We start from the raw sequence: 25,597 nt of genomic DNA, 5'->3' as shown, positions 1-25,597 counted from the left end.
AGATGCTGGTTTAATATCTTGGGCCACTAGAGCTTTAAAAACGCCCCAGGTGACTAAGGTGCAGCCAAAAGACATTTTAATTCCTTCCAGATATCCCTATACCAAGTTAGCTCCCCATTCTATCCCTTAATTTTCACATTAAGAAACCTGAGGAGTTAGCCAGGTCATACACTGCCCTGGGTTTCACAATGCCTTGAGTCGAGATTTGGGGATTAAGGTTCACTCTCTCCCTTAAATTATCCGGCGCCCTTGAAAGCAACCATCTGACTCTAAAATCCTTGCATTCTTTTTCCATCACCGCTAAATTGTTCTGTGGTGGCTGCTAACCAGTATCCAAGGACCTTAGCCCTCAGGGGCCTCGTGGATCCTGGCGACTAACAACAAGAGCTTGATAAGCTGATTACTGCAGCTGCTAGCTTTCCATCCAGAATACAGAGGGAGGTGGCACTGCCTTTTCATCCTACCCAACATAACCGGTTCCAAAGGTTCCTTATTTCCCTGAAGGTCTTTTGCCTACAACCCATTCTTTGGAACCAATCTGGACATTAGTTAAAGCTCTTTTGTTTGCAAGCAAAAAAAAAAAAAAAAAAAAAAAAGAGACCTTACTTAGCTTAAATTAAAATATATTAGAATAGATGGATCCTGGGATAGTTCACAGATCCAACTAAACTATGAAAGAACCAACACTCAGGAAATGGGACACCTCTGATAAACTTCTCCTTGCGGTGCTACCATAAAAGTCATCCAACTCCGATGGCTCAGCCCCTCTGTCGCTCCGTTCAAGTTTCAAATTCCCACGGGAAAATCTGTTTGGCTCAGCTCAGCATTAGGTCTTCCCCTATCAATCAGCTGTGGCAGTGCAGCAGGGCTGAAGCACAGACACAACCACGCAGGCAAGAGGGAAATGTAAATGACGTAGCCGGCCCAACAGAAGTCTACTTCAATTTCCCATGTTTGTGAGCTTCTATTTTGCAGGTGACAAATGACAAAGTTAAGGGCAAAAAAGCACAACAGACATTGTTTAATCAAATAACTTTAATCAAGTTAACAGTAAGCAGAAGTACAATTACAGGAAAAGCCCCATATTTTACATGTAAATTGTTTTTCGTTGTCTTTACTTGTAAGGTGTTGAAGGTGGGACCCACTCCTGAATCTTCTTTCTAGTGGTGGAATAAGGTACGTATTGTTGTGGAGTGCCACTCAGGTTGAATTTATGGTTTGTCCAAATGAATTTACGAGCAGTAGGTGGTTTTGTTGTTGGAGGATCATCAGTCATAGAGTGAAGCCAACGATGCCTTAAAGAGGGAAAAAAAGACAGTTATGAAGAGGCAGCATAGTGTAGTGGGAGGAGGGTTAAGAGAGCAGTTCTCGAGCTACTGTGTTGCTTGAGCTCAAATCTCAGCTCCATCACTAACTAGCTGAACTTTTCTACGCCTGGGTTTTTTCATCTGAACATTCTTACTAAGAATGGTGCAAGGATTAAATGAGACAATACACATAAAGCACCTAGAAAAATTCTTGTGCATAGTAGGTACTCAACAAATGTTAGCTATTGCTGTTGTAATTATTGTATTTCATCACATCTAGGACACCATCAATTTTAAGATACACCATTATCTTATGTCTCTCTAAGAAAGAAAAAATGCTGCTAACTAAACTGTGACACTATTGATTATAACATGTATCCTAATTTTACGTATAAAAATGTATTTTAGAACTGATGACGTACAGTATTACTATTAGATGCTAGAGGCTGATTCCGGAGTTTCAGTATGCTCAGGATGCTCTGGTTCACGAAGCTCTAGTTTGAAACCTATGAAGCTCCTGCTGAAGAAGAGGGTCTCTGCATGCATCTTAAATCCAAGCTTAAGTCCGAACACTGGAGGACACACAGTTTGTTATAATAAAATTATTAAATCACAGCCCAAAGTTCATGAGTGTTTCAGCTTCAAGTGTTCATCAAAAGATGTTTGCTTGGAGGTGCCAGAAATCTGGCCTAAAGAAGAAAGCTAGGCATCTCCTTGGAGTATAGAGAACTGTCTCTCTAAAAACAGAGAAGAGACAGAATCAAAGTCCAAGGGACAAAGAGTAGAAGTGAGCAGAAAGCCAAGCTGAATTTATATGGGAAAGGAAGGGGAGAGAGAATTCATAACAAGACTCAGAGCTCACAAGACAAAGATGACCCTATGGGAAAAGGGAATGAGGTGACAGGCACAGAATTGCAGCTCCAAGGAAAAAAAAAGGGGGGTGGGTGGAGGACTGCCCAGCTACAGAGGAAGGGGCAAGTGGAGGAAGTTTCAGTAAAATAACTAAGACTAAAGCTAATGAGAAAAATTTATGATGCTATGTAAGTTTAAGAATATTTGCTAACAGTAATTGATAGATATAGCTAGGTAATGGGCTAAGACCTATGAGAATAGAGATAAAATATTATTACTGCTGCTATATTTGTGTCTAAAGATAATTATATCCTGGTCAGCTAACACAATAAAGAATGAAGAAGTCTGTACACGCTGGGCTGGTTTCTCTCTTACATCCTCCAAAGGAAACTGGACCAATAAACAACTACTAACATGAGCTCTGAAACCTAGTGCGACAGGGGTAGCGAGACAGGCTCCACGAGCTACTCGAAGGCGGGATCAGCTGTCAAAACCAAGGCTCTTATGTATCACGGGGCTTTGTGTAAGTTACGGCACAGCAGAAATAGTTAACGTTTGCCATCTGAGTCAGCTTAAGCAACTAAAGAAGATTTTTATTCAAATAATTGCCATCGAGACTCCTGAAAGTTAAAATACTGAAGGAACCACAGTCCAAAGCTTTTATATGCCTATTTAGTTACTTAACTGAGAGCTCATGGAGAAATGGAAAATGTTCAAGAAAACTAAGAGGGGAAATTCTCTGGTGGCCCAGTGGTTAGGATTCAGTGCTTTCATTGCCTGGGTTCAATACCTGGTTGGGGAACTAAGATCCTGCAAGCTGCATAGCATGACCAAAAAAGAAAGAAAGAAAGAAAGAAAGAAAGAAAACTAAAAGAAATTTTTTACCACCAACACAAAAAATCTGAAAATAGTCATCCAGTAAGGCTACTGGCTAGAGTCAGGGAATGACTAAACAGCTATTTATTCTCATTATGTTAGAATAAGAAACTATAAAATAAGAAAATGTTTATAGTATGCTAGGCTAATATAACCCTTCTGTTATATTATTAAATAAAGCCTAAAGAAATAATACCTTTTAGATTTCCACACCAGAGTTTTTGCAAAACAGGTTTTCATCTGGGTCATTTTTCTTCCAATTAATTAAATATGCTAATGGACTAAGAGTATTGTCTAGAAAACTGTGTTGAGCTGGCATCAGACCCACTTCAATTTTATATCACTGTTATTATCTTACAGGACAAAATATAAAATTACTTAAACTTGATGATAAAGTCAGCAAGACTACAAATAAGGAGACTGGCGGAAAGGCAAAAAGTTATAAATACAAAAGAGATAAATATAATGAAAATAGATTACACTTTGGAAAAAACTCAGTACTCAAATATATTCAAGTGTGTCAAAATATCCTTTTTTTAAAACTTAATTTATTTATTTTTGGCTGCGTTGGGTATTTGTTGCAGTATGAGGGCTTCTCATTGCAGTGGCTTCTCTTGTTGAGGAGCATGGGCTCTAGGCACGTGGGCTTCAGTAGCTGTGGCATGCAGGCTTCAGTAGTTGTGGCTCACGGGCTCTAGAATGCAGGCTCAGTAGTTGTGGCACATGGGCCTACTTGTTCTGCGGCATGTGGGATCTTCCCGGACCAGGGCTCGAACCCGTGTGCCCTGCATTGGCAGGCAGATTCTTAACCACTGCACCACCAGGGAAGTCCTCAAAATATCTTTTTTTTTTTTTTAAGAGAGAAAGCTTGAATTTTTTTTTTTTTTAAAGAAGATGTTGGGGGTAGGAGTTTATTAATTAATTTATTTATTTTTGCTGTGTTGGGTCTTTGTTTCTGTGCGAGGGCTTTCTCTAGTTGCGGCGAGTGGGGGCCACTCTTCATCGCAGTGCGCGGGCCTCTCACTGTCGCGGCCTCTCTTGTTGCGGAGCACAAGCTCCAGATGCGCAGGCTCAGTAGTTGTGGCTCACGGGCCTAGTTGCTCCACGGCATGTGGGATCCTCCCAGACCAGGGCTCGAACCCGTGTCCCCTGAATCAGCAGGCAGATTCTCAACCACTGCACCACCAGGGAAGCCCTCAAAATATCTTTAATAACAAAAATATTAAATCACAAATACAACACAACTCAAATGGAAATAAATCCCATAAGTGGCTGATCCAATCCTCAGTTGTGTATGAGGAAAAAGTGTGGAAAGGAAGAGGAAAAGAACACTTTCCCCTTCTTTGAAAATATACTACTTCACTTAAGTTTGAGGTTGTTAGCCATTCAAAGTACAAAATGGAGGGATTTATTTGTGAAGAAAGAATTAAACAGCCTAATAGGAAATTTAAGAAATAAAAATATATACCATATAAAATAGATTTAAAAAAATCACTGTAGGGACTTCCCTGGTGGTGCAGTGGTTAAGAATCTGCCTGCCAATGCAGGGGACATGGGTAGGATCCCTGGTTCAGGAAGATCCCACATGCCGCGGAGCCACTAAGCCCATACGCCACAACTACTGAGCCTGCATGCCACAACTACTGAAGCCCGCGCACCTAGCGCCCGTGCTCTGCAACAAGAGAAGCCACGACAATGAGAAGCCCACGCACTACGATGAAGAGTAGCCCCCCCGCTCACCACAACTAGAGAAAGCCTGCGTGCAGCAATGAAGACCTAACACAGCCAAAAATAAATAAATAAATAAATAAATAAAAATGTTAAGAATAAAAAATAAAAAATCACTGCAAATGAAAACAGTCTTTAAGATGGATATTAATAACAACGATAAAAGTTTAATTTTCCCTTTCAGAAAATTTCCAGAAATAAAATATTAACAAATAACAACCAACAACAACAAAAATATAGGCAGCTTTGAATCTTTTCCTTGGATAATATACATTATTAATTTTGGGAATCAAGACTGGCTCCTATGTTCATGTTTCAGATGTTTTCACTTAACATTACTGAGCCAAGAAATACTAAAGATTTTTCAATTTTTCAAAAAATAGACTAAAAAAAAAACCCGCTCCAGATTGTTTTTTGAGGTAAAAATATTCATTATACTAAAACTATTATTACTCCATCCCACTTTAGTTTACAAAACATTCTCATGCATATCACTGAGTCACTTATTTAATACTAAGTATTTCATATTTTAAAATTGTGGGGCTTCCATGGTGGCGCAGTGGTTGAAAGTCCGCCTGCCGATGCAGGGGACACGGGTTTGTGCCCCGATCCCGGAAGATCCCACATGCCGCGGAGCGGCTGGGCCCGCGAGCCATGGCCGCGGAGCCTGTGTGTCCGGAGCCTGTGCTCCGCAACGGGAGAGGCCACAGCAGTGAGAGGCCCGCGTACAGCAAAAAATAAATAAATAAATAAATAAATAAATAAAATTGTGGAAACAGAATTGAAATGACTTTCCCAAGGTCCCACAGCATGTATGTTACACACTGAGGCTTGAACACAGTTTCCCAATGGCTGAAGAGAACATTTTGATCAGGATCTTAATTACAATTAATAGATGAAAACTGGTTGGGATTACAATAGCACTTAAGTATCTGTCAAAATCTTGAGATCCATCTAACCACAGGATAAGACTGATACACTTAATGCAATAAAAACCAAAGACAGTCCACTACAAGATAGCCAACTCAAACTTTGTTAGCTCAGTAATTATTCTTTTTAATTAAATGCAATCTGAATCAAAATCTCAATAGGGTTTGACAATTATAATTCTAAGGATCAGCTGCAAGTCTATCTTAAGAACATTCTGAAAACTCACAATAATCAGGAAGGCCAGTATTACCAGACATTAAAGTCACAAACATTAGAATGGTATAAAAATTGGCACAAAAATTTTGTACCAAGATTTTGGTACAAAAGTACAATAATAAAACAGAAAAAAGTCCCCCAGACTAAAGGATATATAAGGTAAGTTTGGCATTTCAAATCATTGGGGAAAGTAAACATTTCTCAACAAATTATTCTAGGATAATTAATTTTGTTGAAAAAAATTATTAGGTTTCCCCAGCCATATATCAGGATAGATTGCAGATAGATTAATAGTGCACTGATACAAATGTGTGAATATTTATATTCATAAGATATATTGATATTTATAGAATATGAAGGACCATTTCTAAGCTTAATATCAAAGGCCAAAGCCATAAATAAGAAAATGGTAATTTTACTACATAAAAATTGAAGTGTTTATGTACTAAAACTCTGAAAACAAGATTAAAAAATAAAAAACGGGGAAATATTTGTAACATACAGAAAAGTAGTTTATCTATCATTACAAATCAGAAAGAAAAAGTCAAACATCCAATAGAAAAATAGATAAAAGATGTTAAAAGATAAGTCATAAAAAGAAAAAGTAAAAATGGCAAACAACAAAAAAGAAGTTTAATCAAGGAAATATAAATGAAAACAAGATATAACTTTTTACTTGCTAAACTGGCAAAGATTTTAACAAATAATAATAATACCCAGTATTTGTGAAGTTACAGAGAAATCAAACTCATATACAGCTGAATGTATTTACCCTGAGAATGTAAATTGAAGGCAATTTGGCAGTAGGTACCAAACACTTATAAAACGTGTACACTTCTGGATGCAGTAATTTTACTTGTAGGAATCTGCCATAAGGAAATAAGAATGTGTGGGAACATGCTTACAGACAAGGATGCTGACCTAAGCTTTATATATAACAGTGAAAACATGGAGAGAACAAAACCAAGAATAATATAGGGAATACTTAAATAACTCAGGGCACATCCACATGACAGAACATTAAAGTCTCATTAAATATTATGTTACAGAGAATATTTTATGACTTGAGAAAATGCTCACCATACTTAAGCTTAAAAAGCAGGTTATTTACTTAATTTACTTAATGATACTAAATAGCATTTATAAGTCATGGGCACTGTTCTAAACACTTTACAAATACTAACTCATTTAATTCTTAACTCTATGAGACAGATGTTATTATCTCAATTTAATAAATGAGGAAACTAGAGTACCGAGAGTCTAAATAACTTGCCCATGACAGTGATGCTAGGATTCAAAACTGGGATGCTTCTTCAAAAAGTAACCCACTTACATTAAAAACAAAAACAAGGGATACATATGCATAGGAAAAGAGGAGATGGAATGAATATATATCAAAATATTAACAGTAGGGCTTCCCTGGTGGTGCAGTGGTTGAGAGTCCGCCTGCCGATGCAGAGGACTTGGGTTCATGGCCCGGTCCGGGAAGATCCCGCATGCCTCGGAGCGGCTGGGCCCGTGAGCCATGGTCGCTGAGCCTGCGCGTCCAGAGCCTGTGCTCCGCAACGGGAGAGGCCACGACAGTGAGAGGCCCGCGTACCAAAAAAAAAAAAAAAAAAAAAAAATTAACAGTAGTTTATCCTGGTGTGGTAGGATAATAGGTCACTTTTATTTGCTTTGTTATTTTCTGAATTTTCTGTAATAAACATGTACTACTTTGTATGATAAAACAAAGCTATTAGAAAGAAAAGTCCTTCTAATTCAAAACAGCTAGAGATGGTTTTAAAATCCTGCTCAATTCATCTGTCATTTATTTGAGACTGTAAGTAGGTTCTTCTACTTCTAACCTCATTTCATCCCACTTTAAGCCATCACTTCAAAAAAAAAAAATCACTCTTTTTAAAGTACTAAATGTTTTAGTGGCAGATAGACTGTTTCTCTCGGTCTACCTTAATGGAAATTTTTCCTACGTCAATTCCACCGCACAAACGTAGACTGTTTCTCTCAGTCTACCTTAATGGAAATTTTTCCTACGCACAATTCCACCGCACAAACATAGAAAAGGTTCAAACTGTTTTTTTAAATCTAGAAACCTCAAAATTTTCTACATGACTATCTCTAGCATATATTATATATATAACATCTTATGGAAAAACCCAAACGAACTTTTTGGCCAACCCAATACATTGCTAACCTGTGAACACAATACAGATTTATTCTGGAAATTGGAATCAAGAGTAGTTCCTTGTTCACCAAAAGTAATACATTATTTCCACACTCCAGGTATAAAATTTTCCAGCAACTCATCTTTGTAAAATGTTAGAATCAGAAGCACTGAATAGTAAATGAAATGTGTTAAACAAAAGCTGAATTTTAAAAATCAAAACAATCTTGTCTTCTGCTTATAATTAGCACATTTTAACAGAGAAAGGTTATAAAGTAACATTCTGTAACACAGGAATATCTACTTAAACATGCAGTTTATAGTTTCTTAGAACATAGCCTCTTATATTCTGATTTTCCGGAGCAGAAACTAAACATTAGGAAGGATCTATTTTGAAAAGAAGCTTGCAACACATTGTACTGAATAACACTCATTTTAATTCAGTTCAGAGTATTTTACACAACACCTACTACCTGAAAAAGGATAGATTAAGCAGATACATCAAGAGGAAGAAGAAAATATTCTCTGGCATTGAGAGATGGCCATTTATTTAGGAAAATAATATTTTAAAAGATTATAAGATACAATTCAGTGGGACAAGGTACTAAAAAGGACAGGTTGAAGTTAGGGTGGAATTTAGAGGTAAATATGAGCTTCAAATTCATACAAAAGCTGTAAAAGAAGTGACAAGACATACCATTTTTGGATCAGCTACCAGAAGCAAATAAAATTACTGTATCCCAAAAGCAAAATAACAGTTGTTTCAAGTAAAACAATATGTCCCCTTTAATTCAACAAATATTTACTGAGCAACTACCATGTGCTAGACACTGGTTTAGGCATTAGCAACACAACAGTGAACAAAGTTCTTACCATCAAGAAGTATGGTAGTTGGAGAAACAATAAATTAAATACTATGCAATAAAATGCCAGGCAGAGATAAGTGCTACCAAGGAAAAAACAAGAGCAGGGGAAGGGGACACAGTGTGAGAGAAGGACAGGGCTCTTTTAGCTAGGCAGCCTGAGGAGCATGAGCCATGCCACACCTGGCGAAATAGCTAGTGCAAAGTGACTGAGGTGGGAGTGTGCTCACCCCTCGAGGAAAAGCCAGCAGACCAGTGTGGCTAGTAAGTCAAAAGTTAGCAGGGCAGTGAACAGGGCAGTGTATGCAGACCTGGAAGGGCCAGGATCACATTCCAACTCCTTGCAGACCATGTAAGGAGTTGGAATTTTAACTCTCACCATGATGGAAAGCCAGTGGAGAGTTCTGAGCAGAGGTTTGATGTGATCCGACTTACATTTTAAAATAATCACCCTAATCACTTAGTATGTTGGGAATACTGGTGTATTGTAAGAATGCAAGCAAACCAGTTGGGCAGTTGTAGAAGTCCAGGCAAGAGATTACTGTGGTTTGGCCTGGGGTAACAGCCATAGGTATATCAGGCATGGGATATATTCAGAAAGTAAAGCAGAAAGAACATGCTGATAGGCTGGTTATTAGAGAAAGAGTTGAGGAGGACCCTTAAATTTTTGGCTTGCATAAACAAGAGTCATTTAAGGGCTTAGGGACATTTTGCTTGATAGGTTCATTAATCTACCTACACTGGGCATTTGAAGATATTTAAAAAATCAAATATATTACATTTATAAATGTGCCCTAAAATGCTTAAAGGGATGTAATTAACTAAACTTGCAAATGGAGATAACTCTTTAGGAGAATTTAATCCTTTCCATTAAAGTTTATCAAACATTCACCAAAGAACAAGAGAATATGACTGTTCTTTATCTTTCTGCAAAAATATTCAATTTACTAATCTTGTTATCCTATTTATAAATAGAACCTCAAAGCTTAAGAACAACTATGTTTTAAAATTTGCAGCTATAGTAAATAGAATATTCATTTTAAACCCAAACTGCCATTAACCCTGTCTATATACAAAGCCCCTAAGATACTAAAACACTCAAACTGACAAGTAGAATATTAAGTGAAATGGGGAAAACATCTGTGATATATTAAGTGAGGGGAGGGGGAAGAGAAAATATTGTGTATAATAAAGAAATACATATGTATACACACATATATCTATATATAGTTATTTCTAATCACAAACCTTCTTCTAAAGAAGGTGTGACCGATAAACTACAACCTGTTCTCCACACTGGGAACCTTTAAAAACATTCCTTCTGTACTCAAAAGCAGACACTAAGGTATTTGTTGAATCGGTGAACAAAATGTTAACAGTGCTTATTTCTTGGCCAAGGAATTAGAGTTTATTTTTGTTTGTACCTTGTATTTCTCTGGATTTTCAAAGTTTTCTATAACAATTGTACATTTTTATAATCAGAAAAAATATTTTAATGATGATTATAAGGACTGTTTTAATAGCATGGAAGATTGCTTATATTATCTACAGAAGAAACAAAATAAAAGTGACTGATTATGAACACAACAGCTATACAAAAATTTATTTAAAAGGACTAAAGGAAATATGCCAAATGTTGACAGTGGTTGCCTCTTAGGGGTGTATATGGGTTATCCCTGCCCCCTGACAGATTCTTTTAAGCTTTTCTGATCTCTCCACATTTTTTTCAAGAACAGATTCCATTTAGATTCGATGAAGTTCATATTGCCAAACCCATGTGGACACTTCTCTGTCCTTATCTTACTTAACCTCTCAGCAAACATCAATACAGTTAGACTTCCCATGTTTGTTGAAATGCTAACCTCTCTTGCCTTCCTTCTTACTTTGCTAATAGCTACTATTCTTCTTTGCTGGCTTGACCTCTGTCCTAAGCTCCAGATTTATCTATCCTGCTGTTTACTTAACACAACCGTTCATTTGGATTTCCGACAGGTATCTCAAACTTAGTACATCCAAAAAAGAAGCTTCTGATTCCTACCCTCCACCCTCACAACCTACCCTTCTCCCAGTCTTCCCATCTGAATGAATGGTACCACCATCTACCCAACCTCTCAAGCCCCAAATCTAAGAATCATCCTTGATTCTTCTCTGTCACCTCCAAGTAATCCTCCTCATCTGCCACCTTACTCCTCTACAAGGCTTCTAGAACATATTGTCAACTGAAAAAAAGCTGACCACAATGATGTTAAGTATCTTAAATAAATTAACCCTACAAGAGAAAAACTGTTAATGTCACCATGGCACTGGAAAAATCTTCAAGGGCAAAATTAAGTTCTGTAAAAAAAAAAAGCAAAAACTTTTTAACATATGCTGTAATTTTTTTTAAAAAAGTACTTATGTATCACTTGAGTAATTTAAACATTAATTTTAATAAGAAAAGGTAATATATGAGGAGAGACTAGTGCACTACATGGAGGAAGGAAAGACATATTACTTAAAATGAACAGAAGGTGCCACCAAGTGGGAAAAAAGTACATACACAGTAAAGAAAAATCCAGGCAAGCCATGGTTTTTTCTTTTTTAACTTGGTTCAAAGGATTTCAGAGTTCCAATACTTCAAACCACACACACAAAAAACTTTGTTTTGGGCTTCCCTGGTGGCGCAGTGGTTGAGAGTCCGCCTGCCGATGCAGGGGACACGGGTTCGTGCCCCGGTCTGGGAAGATCCCACATGCCGCGGAGCGGCTGGCCCGTGAGCCATGGCCACTGAGCCTGTGCATCCGGAGCCTGTGCTCTGCAACGGGAGAGGCCACAACAGTGAGAGGCCCGCGTACCGCGAAAAAAAAAACCAAAAAACTTTGTTTCTCCTGATGTAGGTGAAAAGAGCAATTTTATACTATTATGCAAAAAATAGCCCAAACTTTCTACCTTTCTACTAGTATTCAACAACATTTTATCTTGTCAAATTTCATGTAGATACTGATTACTTACTTGGTTTACTACCATAAAAATGAAAAGAAAGATTATTGAGCATTACTGAATAGATGGTAGCAATTAGCTAACTTAAAGATAAAATTAAGGGCAATCAAAAGTGGTATAAAACAGTACTTGTAATCTACTGAAATACTTTGAATATTCTATTCAATCAAGTTAAATAAGAAGAAATTAAAATCTCATTGCTGACCCCATAAATGAAGGAAGGGACTGTAACAAAGAAAAATAACAGCCACTAAGTTATAGTATAGTATTAGTCTACTAGCTAGTACTCATTAAAGTGACTATAAACTCCAAGAGAGGATCATATATTTTGTTCACTACTATGAATATATAAACCCATCAATGCCTGACATATAGTGGGGTGCTCAATAAATATTCATTTAATGGAATGAACTATATGTAAGCTGGGGGCTGTGCTAGGTTCTCGGCAATAATTTTTTTTAATTTTCAAGGTTTGTGTAGCTCCCCTGCCCATCCCAGACATTTGCACCACCATGAATACTTTTTGTTTATCTACTGGTAGACCTAACAGCCTTACCGACTGCTGACACATTCAAAGAAAATGAAAGCCTTGAGACAAAACAGACAAACCCGCAAGATTTCTAATGTTCCCACAAGATCAGGGAACGTTACGTGAGCCACAGAAGTTCATTAAAGATGGTCCCTGGTTCTACCAAAAACACTGATGGCTCTGAAGAGAAAGCCTTCCCCAGGTGAGACTATGTAGCTACTGAACAGACTCAAAGACCATCATAGGCCACACTGGGCACCAGAAAACTCAGAAGGACAGAGGACAGGAACCACAGCTTGCCAGCTGGGAAGCATCAGGTGTTCCTCTCACTGGGAGACTTTGCAGTAGTTCATGCAGGTGACAGCCCACCTAGCCGTCCAGGAGCTATTTTCTTTGACTCCCTAGGTGACACAGCACAGGCTCAAGGGAGATGAGAGCCACATCAGGCAGGTGCAGGAGCTGCCCTGACTTAAAAGCTTCATGTCCACAAAAGCTGACATCTCTACTAACAACAACTCCATGGGCATGGCTTCAGGATTGCCATTGCCACAAGGGACAAGCTAGTTCTAAGAGCAGCAAGACAGGGAAGCCCAAACATAGCTAACTCATCAGGCATTTATAAAGCCTCTCAATCTAGATGCAGTTTACCAGTCAGGAATCAGTTTTATCCAGCAATATGATTGATACAATCTCATCTGGTTTCCAGGGTAACATTTAACTGAAGATCAGATTCTCTCAAACCTTTTACCAATGATTTACGAAAACTGCATACTACACTAGGTGAAATCTCATTTCAAGGCCTATCTCTAGCACCAACCTCTATGCTGACCTCTGGACTAGTGTTTTCAACTGTCTACGCACCATGTTCACTTGGTTGTCTAACAGGCATCTCGGAGAGAACTCTTGATTACCCCTTCCATTCTGCTTCCCCCATCCTGCCTGCTCTTCCTCTTCTCAGTAAATGTGCCACAGATAGTTCAGGCCAAAAACATCGAAGTTATGCTCTTCTCTCAAAATCCAAACCATCAGCAAATCCTGTTGAGTCTATCTTACTTCAAAATATGTCTCTGTGGTAGGCAGCCTCTAAGATGGCCTCCAATGACCACATCCTCCTGGTGTTCACACCCTTGTGTAATCCCCTCTCGAGTATGGGCTAGACTTACTGACTCACTTCTAACAAACAGAATACAGCAGCAGCGTGGGATGTCGCTTCTGAGATTAGGTTTAAAAAGACTGTGGTGGGCTTCCCTGGTGGCGCAGTGGTTGAGAGTCCGCCTGCCAATGCAGGGGACGCGGGTTTGTGCCCCGGTCCGGGAGAATCCCGCGTGCCACGGAGCGGCTGGGCCCGTGAGCCATGGCTGCTGGGCCTGCGCGTCCGGAGCCTGTGCTCCACAACGAGAGAGGCCACAACAGTGAGAGGCCCGCGTACCGCATAAAAAAAAAAAAAAAAGACTGTGGCTTCCATCTAGGGTGCTCTCTGTCATTCACTCAGATTGTAACTCTGGGAAAGCCAGCTGTCATGTCATGAGGTGGCCTTGTGGAGAGGCCCACATGAGTGTTCTCGGAAGCAAGTTTTCTGAGGTCTGTCTGCAGACATGTGAATGAGTTTGGCAGTGGATCCTTCCAAATTCAAACCTCAAGATGACTGCAGCCCCAGATGATATCTTCTTTGTAGCCTTGTGAGATTCTAAGCCAGAGGCATCCAGCTAAGCTGTACTCAAATTCCTTACCCACAGAAATGGTGAGATAATGTTTATTGTTTTAAACTAAAATTTAAAAATCTGTTACACAGTAGTAGGCAACTGAAACAATTCCAAATCTCACAACCTACATTACTGACACCTTATCCAACTTCCATCATCTCTGGATGGAGCTGGCCCAGACAACTACATAAATAGTTCCCTAAGTAATCAGCCTACTTCCACAAGGCTCCCTTCCTCTATTCATAGCAATCACAGAGATGCTTTAAACATTTAAATCAGAGTCCAAGAGCCATTAGGTGGGGCCAATCAAGGTAGGCATCTGTCTTTGCTTGGCATGGGGGGGCGGAGATGAGGTGTGTGGCACCAGCCCAGTAAGGTGACAGAGCCTGAATGGGGAGAGGAGGGCAGCCACATGCGGGGAGGCGTGTGGCAAGCTGATGTGGGGTGCTGGAGGCAAAGTGAGCTAAGAAGGGAGGCCAGTGGTGGGGAGGTGGGAAGGCAGCAATGGGAACTTGGTTACCTACAGTGGAATTCATCAAATAAGTAACTCTATTAAATAAAAGAGAAACAGATACATATACAGAAAGGGAGGAAACTAGAACATAACCTGCAGTGTTGGACTGGATTCAGTGGCATTGCTGTCAACGTATGGTTTTCAATATATAATGTGAAAAAGAGATATAGAAATCGAAATGTACACACACACACACACACACACACACACAATCATTACAGCCATCTGAGCTTGCCCACTGAGATGCCCCAACAGCAATGAGTGTACCTTGTACTCAGATATTAGTTTCTAAATACTATTCTCTACTGAAAAATAGCAAGTCAGAAAATAAAACAAACACAGGGCTCCTCAGAGAAATGGCTGTTTTCATGGGTGGGGCAGGGAAAATATAAGATGAACCTGGAACACCTTTTGTCAGAAAGCAAGAAAGTGCTCCAAGAATGAGGGGGATATTTCAAAAGGACCCCAAATGCAGACTGAACAGGTTCCCACTGGTCAAACTGAGTTCAATTTGAGCAATAAAATAACGAATTATAGTAATGGATTACAACACATTGATTAAAATGACAGTTCATATTGATATAAATAAAGTTTGACGAGTAACTGGGTAGTTGCATAACCTCAAAGTATCTCCCCACAAAATGCCAATTAATTGTAAAGGGAAAATGAGTAACTTTAGAATGGAGAAATCTGGCACACACACCCTAATCAAGTGATAGAAATTTTCAGTAATGAGACAAATCAAAACTAGATGCCATTTAACAGAATGCAGCAAGAAGAATCTGACACTGCTTCTGTGACATTCCTGCCAAAGATGCATAGCCTCCATCTAGTCATGAGGAAACACTGCAAACTATACCGAGGGACATTCTACAACACAACTGGCCTGTAATTTTCCAAAGTGTTAAGATCATACAAATCAAGGAAAAGCTGAGGAACCAAACCAGGGTGAAAGAAGCTAGAGAGAAATGAGGTCCACATAAAATGCATGACCAGATTCCCTTGCTATAAAGACACTGCTGGGACAACTGATGAAACTTGAAGAGGGTCTGACGATTAGACAGCAGTGCTGTATCACCGTTCAGTTCCTAACTTCGATGGTTATACTGTGGTTATGTAGAAGAATGTCCTTGGCTGTAGGAATTACACTCTATAGTATTCAGCCATGATATGACGTCATTTTCACAACTCTGAAATGATTCAAATACTTGTAACTTTTCAAAAAGTTTGGGATTTTCCCCAATTTTAAAAAAATTGTAAAACAGATCACATCCTACCTAACCTTCCAATGACTTCTAGAGAACTTTAGGAAAAAAGCCAACGGATCTACCCATGGTTTACAAGCTCTACATGTAGATGTAGCTCTTGAAAGCCCTAGTTATTTCTCCTACCTCATTTCCTGACATCTTCCCCTCACTCATTCCATTCCAGCCAAACTGGCCATACTGCTGTTCTATGAATACAAGCAATACTTCTCAAACACACAGGACTTTTGCACCGGTGGTTTCTGCTGCCTGGAGCTCTTCATCCCCCACCCCCCACTCCTCCCCTCTTCAAATGTCACGCCCTCAAAGAAGCCTTCCCTAACCCCTGTATAAAACAGCCACCTCCCCTACAAGAGAGGGCCACTGCTCTTTATCCCTTTATGAATTCCTTGCATTTACTGTTGCCTAAAATATATAACACATTTGTTTTTCTGCTTCCCTTCATGAGAGCAAGGACTTTGTTTTACTCACTGTTGTATCCCCAGTGCCCAAAATACTTCTTGGCACCTGGTAGGTACACAATAATTATGTAAATGAATAAAGATGACAAATTGTATTTGTAATTCATTACTCTATATGTAAGATAATACCTGGCTCTCTAATAAAAGATAAATCAACCCAACTTCAGATGTATTCATGGATCAAATCAAAGGTAAGGTTAGAATTCTACAATGTATTGCACTCATTCAGCAAAGGGGGTTTTGAGAAACAAACAGCTGAGCTTATCTGTACCACTTCTCCCTACAAAGACTCATCACAAGCCTTTAAGCTTCCCTTACAAGCAAGGGTCATCAAAGTACTCAGACCTTAGGAGGCTCCACTCCACAAAGAAACTCAGCTTTGTATCCTCAGCTGCCCTCAGGCATCACCCCAGCAGGTGATGTTATCTTCTACAGCTTTCAGCTTCTTTTTTTATGTGATCTCAGATCTTATATATAAAAGGACTTGCTTGGCTGCATAGTACTTTTATCATTTCAGATTTTTAACTATTTAATAATTTAAAATGTGTTTCAGCCCACATAATTTTCCCTCCCCCAGCCCCCAATCTAGATAGGTGCTTTGAAGGAGATGGCCATCAGTCTGAACATGACAGCCCACAGGCCTTCCACACACTCTTAGGACCAACCCCTCCCCCAAAACAACCAAACAAATGAAAACTAGCAGGATACCTCGCCTCCTAAAGCCAACACTCCACTTTGAGATCTTGGTCTCAAACAGTGCCAACGTATATACAGAATGCCCCTTCGAGAAGGCAGACAGCTCCAAACCTAAAATCACAGCTCCTCAGATTTTAACAGACCATAGGTTATTATTTCCCATTAAAAAGAGCACAAAAATCCAGCCTCAAATGTAACATCAGTGCCGCTTTCTCATGTTAAGAGCCAATGAGTTTTATTAAAGACAGAATCCAATATTGTGGTCTTCAAACTACATCACCGACATGAGTAAATGCTTCTAATTAGTCCAAGTGTTGGACCAGAGGTAGGCAAAATCTTACAAACATATTTTGCTTAGCTCACATACTATTTTAAAAAATTATTCTGTCCAATCAAGTAGCCTATTCAATTTATCCTTTTAATTTTTTATAGATTTAATTAATTAATTAATTACTTTATTTATTTTTGGCTGTGTTGGGTCTTCGTTGCTGTGCGCGGGCTTTCTCTAGTTGCAGTGAGCAGGGGCTACTCTTCGTTGCGGTGCGCGTGCTTCTCATTGCAGTGGCTTCTCTTACTGCAGAGCACAGGCTCTAGGCACGCGGGCTAAGTAGTTGTGGCTCGGGGGCTCTAGATCGCAGGCTCAGTAGCTGTGGCGTACGGGCTTAGCTGCTCTGCAGTACGTGGTATCTGCCCGGACCAGGGCTTGAACCCATGTCCCCTGCATTGGCAGGTGGATTCTTAACCACTGCGCCACCAGGGAAGCCCAGCCTATTCAATTTAAATAAAATAAATTCACTTCCTTAGTTGCATTACCTACATTTCAAAGTGCTCTGGGCCACGTGGGGCTGGTGGCTACCCTATTGGACAGCACAGATATAGAACATTTCCATCATCACAGAAAGTGCTATTGGACAGTGCTGTATTTAAACTGACAAATATCTTTAAAATAAACATTTAAAAACAAGAAGTCTCACAAAGAAATACAGATTTCCACTTTCTCTTGAAAAATCCTATCCAGGAACCCTTGGCTGAATTCCTACCTGATGGAACTGGAGAGAGTGAACAAGGCTGCCGCCCCCTTTGATGGAGTACGTGCTTTTCAGTTCAGTACAGTCCCCAAAACCCCCAGCTGTCTCACACCTGTACTTCCCTCACTTAGGTCACATGCCTGGGTTTCTACCTGAGCCTTCAGAACGAAAGTGAATACTCTGCGATTATCCTAGTTTCTACTCAATAGAACACAAAACTATTTCTGATGATCAAGTTCAACTAAAATAAAATATCACAGCTAACCTGATACTTATTTTTAGTTTTTTGTGTGAGATTTTCTAGACCAACTAGAAAAGCTCTCTACAGTTTAAATGTGTATCAACCAACAACCTGTGAAATAGATATAAATACTTGCTTTGAAATAGTTTATTAAAAATTTGGTAACTCAAGTAAGAGCATTTAAAATTTCATTTCAGAATAGGCATATTAGGGCTTCCCTGGTGGCGCAGTGGTTGGGAGTCCGCCTGCCGATGCAGGGGACACGGGTTCGTGCCCCGGTCTGGGAGGATCCCACATGCTGTGGAGCGGCTGGGCCCGTGAGCCATGGCTGCTGAGCCTGTGCGTCCAGAGCCTGTGCTCCACAACAGGAGGGGCCGCAGCGGTGAGAGGCCCGCGTACCGCAAAAAAAAAAAAAAAAGAATAGGCATATTAAAAATCACAGTTTTTACAGACCTAAGGAATTTGGGGGCTCTCAATTTACAGATGAGAAATCCAAGCTCCAGGGAGGTTAAGGAATTAATGCTTTAAGTCAAACTGCCAAATAAGATCAGAGCCAGAGTTCTTTCCGCCTTTCTCTTCACTATGGCCAGGTGAGAACACAGCACACTGTGTTCCCTCAAAGACAGACACACTAGTACAGACCCCAACATGGAATATGATTGGTGACACCCCTCCGTCCAGAGATAGTCGTAACCTCTCTGGCTGAACCTGGGCAGAGTTTTCCAATTGCCTTGACCAAGGGAATGCAGACTCAATACTGGATGATTTCCAAGACTAAGTCAGATAAGGCCACATGGCTTCTGCCTGGTCTCAGAGCATTTGCCTGAGCAGGCTCAGGCTACCGGAGGGTGTTCCAATCCAACACCCCAGCCACGCCCCCAGCTAAACAGCCAGCATCAACTGCCAGACACTGAGTGAACACACCTTCAGACTGCTGCCAGAGCTGCTCCAGGTCTTTACGCAAACCCTCCAACCCCCGCCTCTGGCAGGAGTGTCCTTGCTCAAAACCTGCCACCCCCCCTCCACCTCACCCCTGCCTCTAGCAGGAGTGAATATAAATCCTTCAGTTAAAGGGTCCAGAGATAAGAAAGGAAGCTACAAACAATAACCCAGATGGAACCAGATGGGACCAGCCAATGAATCTGACCTCCAACAGACCCAGAGTCTGACTATACATTGATTTTTTCTACATTAGCATATTATATGACACACCTACTGGCAGCCATGACCAGACATTAAAGACCAAAAAAGGATCAAAAGGGAGTGGCACCCCACACCCTGAGGGTGCGGGGAGCCCTGCCCTTCCCGGTAGACTAATGCATCTGCCCCCCTATCACTAGCCTCACTCCTCCTCCCTTTGTCTTTACTCAATAAAATTAAATCCCTCTTGCCACCTGGGTGAGAAGTTGATCTGTGAACATAGTTCCCACTTCTCCATTCTTAGGCCACTGAGTAAAGCTTGTGCTGTGTCCATCTAAATCAGGGTCCATAGGATGTAATTCAGTAACAAGATGATTCTACTATCCAGCCTTTGAGTCTTCCACTTGAAGCCTCAGACATCCTGGAGCAGAGATAAGCCATCGCTGATGTGGCTTGTCTGAATTCCTGACCCACAAAAACTATGAAATAAATACTTATTGTTGTTTTAAGGTACTAAGTTTTAGGGTAACTCGTCATGCAGCCATCGCAATTGGGATAGATGCTTTCAGAACAACATCAACTTAAGAATAAGTTAACTTAAGAATTAACTTAAGAATAACTTAAGAATAGATATACAACAAATATTTGTGTAATGAAACCAATATTGCCAAGTGAAATAAAATAAAATGTTGACGTAGCTCACCATTCAGGGGGCACCATGCTTCCATCCACATCCCAGAACGTGTTTTTGCCATTCATTTCAGTAGTATATATAACCCAGCGGTGACGGCCTGGATGGAAAGATCAAAATGTAGTTTAGAGAGATGTGAGGAAATAAAAACCACCTTTTAAAAAAATTATAATTGCATAACATCAAAGAAGACAACCTTTTTTGTTAAGAAAAAACTTTTATATGCTCTTACATAAGAGAAATGTTAGAGAACTAGAGTCCTGGGTGTATTACTGAAGGGAAACTCCAGGAAGTGTATGGCAAGCTTTTATCAACAACCTAGTGGCCGCCTCAGCAAAATCCCTGCATGGGGACTGAGACTCACTCTGTGGGTAGGGCTCAGCCCTTTCACAGTGGAGAACCCTTACTTCTCCCCCAGCTCCCCCTACAAGGGGGTATCAGAGAGGGAAGGGGAGGGAATATGTTTCCAGCTGTTCTGGGTATTCAGGAGAAAAAGTGCTCCTCCTAAGACTGGGGCAGGAGAAATGTATTCACAGCAATCACACTTGAATTATGTGTTTCCATATAAATATTTTTAAACAAACCACGAGATCCTTTCGGAAATTGGTGATTATTACATAATAAGCAAACACTATACATGATGGTTAGATAAGTAGAACAACTCATGTTATCAAAACAGTATGCTGTATTCTTTAAAAAATTTCTGTGAAATAGTTGAAAGCATAACCACAATTTACAAAACTGTTAGGCAAAGACCTGGATTTTAATGAAGACTGTCACTTTTTTTAAAAAATTTTTATTGTGGTATAGTTGATTTAATGTTGTGTTAGTTTCAGGTGTACAACAAAGTGAATCACTTATACATATATCCACTCTTTTTTATGTTCTTTTCCCATATAAGCCATTACAGAGTACTGAGTAGAGTTCCCTGCACTATACAAGACTGTCACTTATTATCAGTGTATATTAGGCAAGTTTTATGAGACTCAGTCTCTTTACCTATTAAAAGTGGATGATTAGGGCTTCCCTGGTGGCGCAGTGGTTGAGAATCCGCCTGCCAATGCACGGGACATGGGTTCAAGCCCTGGTAGGGAAGATCCCACATGTTGAGGAGCACCTAAGCTCGTGCGCCACAACTACTGAGCCTGCGCTCTAGAGCCTGCATGCCACAACTACTGAGCCCACGTGCTACAACTACTGAAGCCCACGCACCTAGAGCCTGTGCTCCGCAACAAAAGAAGCCACTGCAGTGAGAAGCCTGCGCACTGCAACGAAGAGTAGCCCTCATTCACCGCAACTAGAGAAAGTCTGTACACAGCAACGAAGACCCAATGCAGCCAAAAATAAATAAATAAAATAAATAAATTTTTTTAAGTGGATGATTATACCTACATCTTAAGGTTGCTATGAAACAAATATCACACACACACACCTAGTTCAGTATTGGGCATGTAAGTACATAATACACATTAATTCCTTCCATCTCTTCCTCATTGCCTTCACCCCCACAGAGGGAATATGGAATTCATCCCTGTAATGAATTTTAAGCCAATAAGCAAAATGTAATCTGCATTTATAGAGTTTTCCTAGGTAAACATGTAATAAAAAAATATCGACTAACGCTATTTAAACATGAACTTATCTATTAAAGAGATTGAAAAGATTTCAGCCAGGATTTGTTTCTTTTATTAGAGAAACCAATCTTGAGAATAAGAAACTAAAAGTAAACTACAATCTTATGAGGCAGGGGAATATGAAGGCAGATAGAGGAAACCTTGGGAAAGGTTTCATAGAGTTAGGCCATAATGACAGAGCTGGGCTTCAACAATCTCATTATTTATATATATATATATATATATATATATATATATATATATATATATATATATATAAATTTTAAATGTGCATACTCAGACTCAGCAACACCACTTATAGGAATTTATTTTTAGAATATTTAAACAAGTGAATGCGGACATAGTTACAAGCAAGTTCACTGCAGCACTGTCTCTAATAGTAAAAAGTTGAAGGCAATGTAAATGTCTACCAATAGTAAACTTTGATAAAATAATGGTTCTTCCATACAGTAGAATACAGTGTTGCTATTAAAAAGAATGGTGTGGGGGACTTCCCTGGTGGCACAGCGGTTAAGAATCCACCTGCCAATGCAGGGGACACAGCCTCCAGCCCTGGTCCGGGAAGATCCCACATGCCGCGGAGCCACTAAGCCCGTGCACCACAACTACTGAGCCTGCGCTCTAGAGCCCGTGAGTCACAACTACTGAGTCCACGTGCCACAACTACTGAAGCCCGCGTGCCTAGAGTCCATGCTCCACAACAAGAGAAGCCACCGCAATGAGAAGCCCGTGCACCGCAATGAAAAGTAACCCCCACTCGCCACAACTAGAGAGAGCCCGAGTGCAGCAACGAAGACCCAAAGCAGCCAAAAATAAATAAATAAATAAATAAATTTTTTAAAAAAGCATATATTTTCTCCCTGTGAGGATATCAAACATTGTTCTGCAACTAGAGTTTTTCATGTTACACATATCTTTGATATATTTCTATACAACAAAGTATTCTAAAAAATGTGTAATTCATCACTATCCAATTGATGCATAACTAATGTGGCTTTTGGAATTTACTAATAAAACAATGCTGCAATGGGTGTCTTTGTCTTGCAAGGATATTTGAGGTGAATTCCTAGAAGTGTTGGGACAAAAGATATGTGCAATGTAAACTTTAACAAAATTTACCAACTGTCCTCCAAAAAGACTGCATTAATCCATATATTCTTATGGCATTTCCCCAGCTGGAATTTATCAGATTGGCAAATACTTCAAAATTTGATAGGTGAAAAAAGATAACACTGTTTTTTGAGCTGCATTTCTGTAATTACAAGTGAGGATGAGAGGGATAAATCAGGAGTCTGTAATTACAATATACACACTACTACATATAAAATAGATAACCAAAAAGGACCTACTGTATGGCATAGATAACTATACTCAATATGTTGTAATAACCTATAATGGAAGAGAATATTAAAAAAAAGGAATTAAAAAAGTGAATCACTTTGCTGTACACCTGAAACTAACACAACATTGTAAATCAACTATATTTCAATAAAAATTTAAAAATTTTTTAAATAATGTATTCTTTTTTTAAAAAAAGTGAAGATGAGCACGTTTTCATGCCTTTGTTGGTCATTTAGTTTTCTTTTCCTGTGAATTATCTTTTTCTTTTTTCTATTGAGTTCTTCATCCTTTTACAAGTACTTTGTAAAAGTTCCTTGTACATTAAAGAAAACAAAGTCAAATCAAATCCCAATCTCACTCCCATTATTTATACCAAAAAATACTGAACTCACCAAAAAACTGCTTGTTGTCTTCGTAGTATTTGTTTCCATATTTGTCTTCCCCCACTAATGTGCCAACCCTCACATCATTAGCCCTGGGAATGTCCAAAAGAAAACAGACATTTTAGGAAGATTCTTTGTTCATAACACACACATAAAGTGAGAATACCAACTTTCACAAACATAGGCAGCTGTGCCAGCTAGAAAAATGAGGAGGTGCTGGGTATGGTCACTGGTTGTATACTTCTAGCGTTCATCCCCAGATTCACGGCCACTCATTGTCAGAGAATCAGCTTTCAGGTAAGAGCTCCAGAATCCCTGCTCTTGTTGTCCTAGTACCATTACAGCACAAGAAAAGAGAAACTGACCTAACTGATGTGCCTGAAGTACACTAAATAGATAGATGCAATATCGCCAAATTACAAGACTACTTTTATCTACTATCCCTAGGCCATGAGGCAATGGAGTTAGCAAAAAACTTCAGGAAATCTGGAAGCTCAAGTATTTCACTGTGATCACTTCGCTCAACTCCTTACAGTACAGGGAAGGCAAGTGAAGGCCAGCGAAGGAGGGGAAAAAAAAAACTTTCCCAAGGTCACGCAGTGAGTGTTTGGCAATGCTCACTGCTCTCCAGTAAGCAGAGCAGGGGTGCAGCCCATATGCTCTCGCCTCCACGTCATGGCTCTGTCTCTAGAGCCGGCTTTGGTCCTGTCTCCGGGAGACCCCTAGACAGACTTTGGCCCAGGGGAAGCGGGCAAAGGCTGTCCTTGAGAAAAGCTGCGGATTCTCCAAGCCCAGGGCACTTTCCAAGAAGCCAGCCAGCGCAAGTCCAGCCCCAGAGGCCAAAAGCATGGCTCTGGCCGCTTACCTGAAGAAAACCCGTAGATAGCCGCGGAGGCCTCCGTGTCCGCTGACCTGCTGCAGCCCGCGCTTCAGTACCTGCAGCAACTCCATTTCGTCCCGCAGGCCCCGCCTCCCCGGCGTGCTGCGGAAAACCCACCGGGGGGAAGCAGCCACTCGGCGGCAGGGAGCCGACCGCAGAAGGTTCCCACGCACGCGCGGCACGCGGAGGTGGTTTGCGCATGCGCGGGTCTGGAGCGCGCGGGTCTGGAGCTCCCCCGTCAGGCCTCTTCCCGCTTTCCAGAAAAGGTGCGGTTGGTTGATTTCCCTCCGAAGCAAAGTTTTCAGAGATTGCATTTAGAAGGCAGGACATACAGTGGTAAGCTCACACCTAAACTAGGCTTTCCCAGGTGAAGGTTCCTCCTTTGGGGACCTCAGTTTCCTTATCTAAAGTGATTGCCTGACTACTCCAAAAATCCTTTCTAGAGCCAAGATTCTTTAGAAACAAGATACCATTAAGGAATTCAATATTAAGCACGAAATGATACTGCACATTCGGAAGTAAGCACATTCGACACCAGCGTTGTGGTAGGCGACTGAGGAGGAGGAGGAATAGAAAAGTACGAGATTAAGTATCTACTCCCAAGTATTTAATGATTTTGGTGCAAGTTTAAAATTAAAAATTTAGATATTTAAAGTGTATTCGAAAAATAATCCATGCATGATATTTAAATTTTTATAAAGGGAATGAAATGAACGCTATTATTTCTAATTTTCTAGCAGCTAACTTTACGTCTTTAAATATGCTTTAAAACCTATATTTCTTGATCCATCAGTTTGGTCAGTTTGGAAGTCTCTGATTCCCAACTATTTGAGATGAGAAACTTAGCACATGGTCACTTCCTTCACCTCATCCCATCCTTTGCTCTTCCAGACTCTAGTCTACCATATCGTTTCTTTAAAAAGGTCAAGATTTATATTCTAATCCATAACTGAAAGTTTTCATAATTGTCTAGAGTTTTATAAATTGAAACACAACATTATTTCTTGAGAGGACCAAGAAATAAGACTGGACCCAGAGAAGAGATGTAATTTTATGCTACTAAATCTTCAACCCCAAAAGAGAAACCTCCAAATATAAGGATCAAATTTTCTTTTCTTAGATTCTATCAGTTGCTCAAAACCCAATGTCACATTGGAATTTATGTTGAACTGTGGC

General features: G+C 40.0%; 1 protein-coding gene across 1 annotated transcript; it reads right to left on the bottom strand.

The window, feature by feature from the left end:
* Positions 1-1,017: 1,017 nt before the first annotated feature.
* Positions 1,018-24,592, bottom strand: NDUFA12 (NADH:ubiquinone oxidoreductase subunit A12). Its single transcript, XM_060113029.1, has 4 exons — positions 24,407-24,592; positions 23,551-23,633; positions 20,196-20,283; positions 1,018-1,295 (listed from the first exon to the last, which is right to left on the bottom strand). Exons 1-4 carry the CDS (start codon positions 24,490-24,492, stop codon positions 1,115-1,117), a joined length of 438 nt encoding a protein of 145 aa, XP_059969012.1. The 5' UTR covers positions 24,493-24,592; the 3' UTR covers positions 1,018-1,114.
* Between the last annotated feature and the right edge of the window lie 1,005 nt (positions 24,593-25,597).

The sequence above is a fragment of the Mesoplodon densirostris genome, chromosome 11 (genome assembly GCF_025265405.1).
Source record: "Mesoplodon densirostris isolate mMesDen1 chromosome 11, mMesDen1 primary haplotype, whole genome shotgun sequence".
NCBI lineage: Eukaryota > Metazoa > Chordata > Mammalia > Artiodactyla > Ziphiidae > Mesoplodon > Mesoplodon densirostris.
This window is presented reverse-complemented; position numbering and strand designations above follow the sequence as displayed.

What these genes read in the sequence shown, in the direction of transcription:
- NDUFA12 (XM_060113029.1), bottom strand. Translation starts at nt 24,492, where the DNA reads ATGGAGTTGCTGCAGGTACTGAAGCGCGGGCTGCAGCAGGTCAGCGGA. An exon ending in TATCTACGGGTTTTCTTCAG is followed by an intron (nt 23,634 to 24,406) that starts GTAAGCGGCCAG and finishes GGACATTCCCAG; the next exon opens with GGCTAATGATGTGAGGGTTG. An exon ending in AGCATGGTGCCCCCTGAATG is followed by an intron (nt 1,296 to 20,195) that starts GTGAGCTACGTC and finishes TCCCTCTTTAAG; the next exon opens with GCATCGTTGGCTTCACTCTA.